This window comes from Crocodylus siamensis, chromosome 10 (genome assembly GCF_052110815.1).
Source record: "Crocodylus siamensis isolate JL-2025a chromosome 10, ASM5211081v1, whole genome shotgun sequence".
Lineage (NCBI taxonomy): Eukaryota > Metazoa > Chordata > Crocodylia > Crocodylidae > Crocodylus > Crocodylus siamensis.
Window position 1 is genome coordinate 37,363,112 of NC_143404.1, and position 4,890 is coordinate 37,368,001.

A 4,890-nucleotide genomic window follows, 5' to 3' on the forward strand; every position below is an offset into this window, starting at 1 on the left:
AGAAGGGCAGAAGAGGATATCTTCCTGAGATTGATACTAATACTATGTTCCATTCTAGTCACATCAGAAGATGGCATTGCTTGCACATGAAAACCTTCAATATCCCAGTAGGATATTGAAAGGAAATAGAGAAAGACCGGTGCAATTTCCAGATGACATTTACATGTCGGGACACAGGGTGTCGCTGTTCTCCGCAAAAAAATCTTTGGTGGGCAGGAAAATCGCAGCTCCGCCCCGACTCCGAGCTGACAGTTCAGTGCGAGTGCAGAGGACAATGGCGGAGGCCCCGGGTGCCGGAGTCGTGGATTGAAAGCGGCTCGGGGGGACTTATGCAAGTCTTCTGGTGTGTCACCAGCCACGCAAGTGCCGTGTGGAGTAACAGCGGCGAGATCTGCCATGCCGGCGCCCCGGCGCGGCGGCCCGGCGGCGAGGCAGCTGCTGCGGCTGGTGCTGCTGCAGGCGGCCTGGGCGGCGGGGAGCGGCCCGCTGCAGTACTCGGTGCCGGAGGAGGCCAAGGCCGGCACGCTGGTGGGCCGCCTGGCCCAGGACCTGGGGCTGGAGGCCGGGGAGCTGGCGGCGCGGAGGCTGCGGCTGGTGCGCAAGGGCGGGCGCGACTCGCTGGAGCTGAAGGCGGAGAGCGGGGCGCTGGTGGTGCAGTCGCGGCTGGACCGGGAGGAGCTGTGCGGGCAGAGCGCGCGCTGCGCCCTGCACCTGGACGTGCTGGTGGACAAGCCGCTGCGGGTGTTTCACGTGGAGGTGGAGGTTCAGGACATCAACGACAACGCGCCCGTGTTCCCCCGGACAGAGAAAAGCCTCCGTATTGCAGAATCCAGGCTGCCGGGATCCCGCTTCCCGCTGGAGGTCGCGTCTGATGCGGACATCGGCACTAACGCTCTGCTCACCTACAAACTCAGCCCCAACGACCACTTCTCTCTCGATTTACAAACTAGGGATAAGCAGAGTAAAGCTTTAGTGCTTGTGTTAACTAAACCGCTGGACCGCGAGGAGACCCCAGTGCACCGTTTGCTGCTGACGGCGACTGACGGGGGCAAACCGGAGCTGACGGGCACTGTCGAGGTGGTGATCACGGTGCTGGACGTGAACGACAACGCGCCCGTGTTCAGCCAGGAGGTTTATCGTGTCCAGGTGGTTGAAAATGTTCCGAATGGGACCCTAGTGCTGCAGGTGAACGCGACGGACCTGGACGAGGGAACTAACAAGGACATCATATATTCGCTGAGCAGGGCTACTCAGGTCAGGTCCGGGGCCCTGTTCAGAATAGATTCGACTACGGGAGAGATCCGGGTATATGGCGACGTGGATTTCGAGGACACGGATCTGTATGACATTCACGTCCAGGCCGCGGATCAGGGTCAAGCTCCCCTGTCCGGACACTGCCGCGTTGTGGTGGCGCTTGTGGACGTGAACGACAACGCGCCGGAGCTGTGGGTGACGCCGCTGTCGGTGCCGGTGGCGGAGGACGCGGCGCCGGGCACGGTGGTGGCGCTGGTCCGCGCGCGGGACCGGGACTCGGGCGCCAACGGGGCCGTGACGCTGTGGCTGCGGCCCGAGGCGCCGTTCCGGCTGGTGTCGAGCTTCCGCGACTCCTACTCGCTGGTGCTGGCCGAGGCGCTGGACCGGGAGCGCGTGGCGGCCTACGAGGTGGAGGTGCGGGCCCGCGACGCGGGGGCGCCGGCGCTGGGGGCCAGCAGCCGCCTGGCCGTGCCGGTGGCGGACGTGAACGACAACGCGCCCGCCTTCGCGCAGGCCGTGTACACGGCGTTCGTGCGGGAGAACAACGCGCCGGGCGCGGCGGTGCTGACGGTGCGGGCGCGGGACGCGGACGCGGGCGAGAACGGCGCCGTGAGCTACTCGGTGGCGGGGGGCGGCGCGCAGGGCCTGGTGGCGGTGGAGGCGGCGAGCGGGCGCGTGCGGGCGCTGCAGCCGCTGGACTACGAGGAGGTGCAGGTGGTGGAGTTCGAGGTGCGGGCGCAGGACGCGGGCTCGCCGGCCTTGTGGGGCCGGGCCACGGTGCAGCTCTTCGTGCTGGACGCCAACGACAACGCGCCGGCCGTGTGGGCGCCGGCGGCGGGCGCGGCGCCCGTGCTGGTGCCGCAGTCGGCGGGCGCGGGGCAGGTGGTGGCCAAGGTGCGCGCCGTGGACGCGGACTCGGGCTACAACGCGTGGCTGCGCTACGAGCTGCAGGAGCCGCGCGGCGCCGGGCCCTTCCGCGTGGGGCTGTACAGCGGCGAGGTGCGCACGGCGCGGCCCCTGGACGAGGCGGACGGGCCGCGGCACAGCCTGGTGGTGCTGGTGCGCGACCACGGCGAGCCGGCGCTGTGCGCCACGGCCACGCTCAGCGTGTCGCTGGTGGACAGCGCGCAGGCGGCGGCGGCGGCGGCGGCGGGGGGGCGGCGGCGGCCGGGGCGGCGGGGGCGGCCGGGGCCGAGCGGCCGCTGTCGGAGCTCAACGCCTACTTGATCCTGGCCATCTGCGCCGTGTGCGGCCTCCTGGTGCTGGCGCTGGGGCTGGCGGCGGCGCTGCGGTGGCGGCCGCGGGCGGCGGTGCTGTGCGGGCCGGGCCAGGCGGCGCTGGTGTGCGCCAGCGAGGTGGGCAGCTGGTCGTACTCGCAGCGCCACAGCCGCCAGCTGGGAGTCGGCGAGGCGGCGGCCAAGGCCGACCTCATGGTGTTCAGCCCCGGCTGCCCGCCCGCCGCCGGCAGCGCGGAGAAGAGGACGGGAGGCGGCGCCGGCCCGGAGGGAAGCGCCATGGTGAGATGTCTTCATTCGCCTCTTCCCTTGCACGGCTCCCAGATTGTCGTTCCCTTCTGCCGCAGCGCGGAACAAGTAGTATTTTCTGCTGATAAGTAAAGTACAATGTTGTTTACTTTGGTTTGTTGAGTGCAATTCGTGTGATCGCAGACTTTGAGATGCATCTTCACTGTATTGTACCCAGTGTTTGCACATCTATTGTCCTGGATGAGATATTGAGTGATCACAGTACAAGAGATTGTTCTATGTTCCTCTGGCTACTTATCAGTAATCTTACTGTCATTTTGCAAGGATCTTTATTTTATGTGATGTAGGTGCAGTGTCTTGGTAAGAATGATTTTCAAACCTGCATGTCAGCAGAGGAGAGGGCCAGTTTGGGTACAGTGGCTAGTTGCCAAGAATAATGTGCTACAAGCTGCATGCATTGTTCAATTGGGAGCTTCTTTCTTGTCTACCTTCTCTCTTTTTTTCATTCCTGTAAATGGGTCTTTTTTCCATTACAATTACTTCCAACTCTTCTCATAACAATGTACAAGAGTCGCAAGTCATTTATTTCCTCCGGTACATCTGTTACTGTCATTTTGACTACCCTTAGCTGTATTCACTAATAGTTGCAAAAACTCACCACACAATTATTACCTAACATGTCTTCTTTTACCTGTTCTATGGCTTCTACACTTACATATCCATGTTCCTGAATAAGCAAATGTTCCCTAAAGTATGAAAAAGTCACTTCTGTCTCCACATGCTTGTCATTATGCACTCATCCACGTTGACATAGGTGACATTAAGTGTTATTACCAAATTCCAGCGATACCTAATTTTGAATATTTTTTTATTGTACAACAAACAGAACTTGCCATATCCTGTTACCTTTTCCATAATGAACAGTACGGATTTTATACTTTTCCTAACTATTGACTGCTTCTGAGAGCCCGGAGTTGCGGCGCAAAACTTATTTTAAATCTCTGTACAGTCCATTCTTGTGCTCTCTAGAAAGGTAAGTCTATGAAAATTCCCATAAATACCCAAAATCCTTAATTCACAATATATTATCACTTATCTCCAATTACTTCCTAAAGGTCATTTGAAATGGTAAAAGTTTGGTGTCCTAACTTACCTGATGCCAGATCTTTACATTTGTTTTACATTTGTTACATTTGTTTAGTCAGTATATTATGACAATTCTGATACTGTACTGGAGAGCTTTTTTTCTATTAGATTGTAGTCCTGTTTCATTTTACTTCTCTAGTAATTTGGGCTTCTTCTTATTTATCGGCGTAATTTATGGATGGCATCCCCACATGTTGAAGAAATAGATGTTTCATGGTAAAGTAACTTCCTTCCTTCCATCTTCTCTGTCTGCCTGCCTCCTTTAGTGTTAATTCTTGTGCATAGGATTCATTAGTACCTTCTGCATCCTTGCCTTACTGCCTTTGGGGCTCCAGCTGCAATAGATTAGAAAGAATATTTTTGGGGATGGCAATATAATATTTTTGTTTTGTATGAAAGTTGGATCCAGATAGCAGGGAACCAATCCTGTCAAATATTTCTACCCAACCCTATCAAAAGCTTTTTCATGCTTCTAGTAATGGGAGAATTTGAAGATTTCTATTGTTCTGGAAGGGTTCTAGAGTTTGGCTTCCAAGCTGCTTTCTCTTCTTCATTCCAAAATGCTGGGATTATTCAGCTAGATGGCATATATTTCATTATGCCAAATAGTTGCTTGCTCTCTCTCATAGTTCCATTTATGGCCATAACAGAGATGTAAGTGGGCTATTTTTCCTGTCTTAATTACAGCCTGCCTTTTAGTGCCTTTCATATAGATTTCTAGGACCTGTTAATATAGGCTTTTTGCAATTATTTAAACTGAAGCTCAAGTGTGTTGTAAGTCTCCCCTTTGTGTACTTTCATCCATATTTTATAGAGGAGTAGTATTGAACTCTATGGGCAGATCTACATGAGACTTGCTCATGCACATTAGCCTAATTTAATTAGCATTAGGGGTGCATGTTTACACATAGGCACCCTTAATGCATATTACAAATGGCAAAATCAAGCTTATCACACTTAAATTTGATACCGGCAAATGCAGATATCAAATTTAGGCATGATTAGT

General features: G+C 55.5%; 1 protein-coding gene across 1 annotated transcript; it reads left to right on the forward strand.

Annotated features, from left to right (window-relative positions):
- Window positions 1–257: 257 nt before the first annotated feature.
- LOC149856451 (protocadherin alpha-13-like) lies at window positions 258–3,714 on the forward strand. Its single transcript, XM_090064340.1, is given in 2 exon segments — window positions 258–2,410; window positions 2,413–3,714. Coding segments are annotated over 2 exon segments (2,472 nt in total). The 5' UTR covers window positions 258–396; the 3' UTR covers window positions 2,871–3,714.
- Window positions 3,715–4,890: the final 1,176 nt, after the last annotated feature.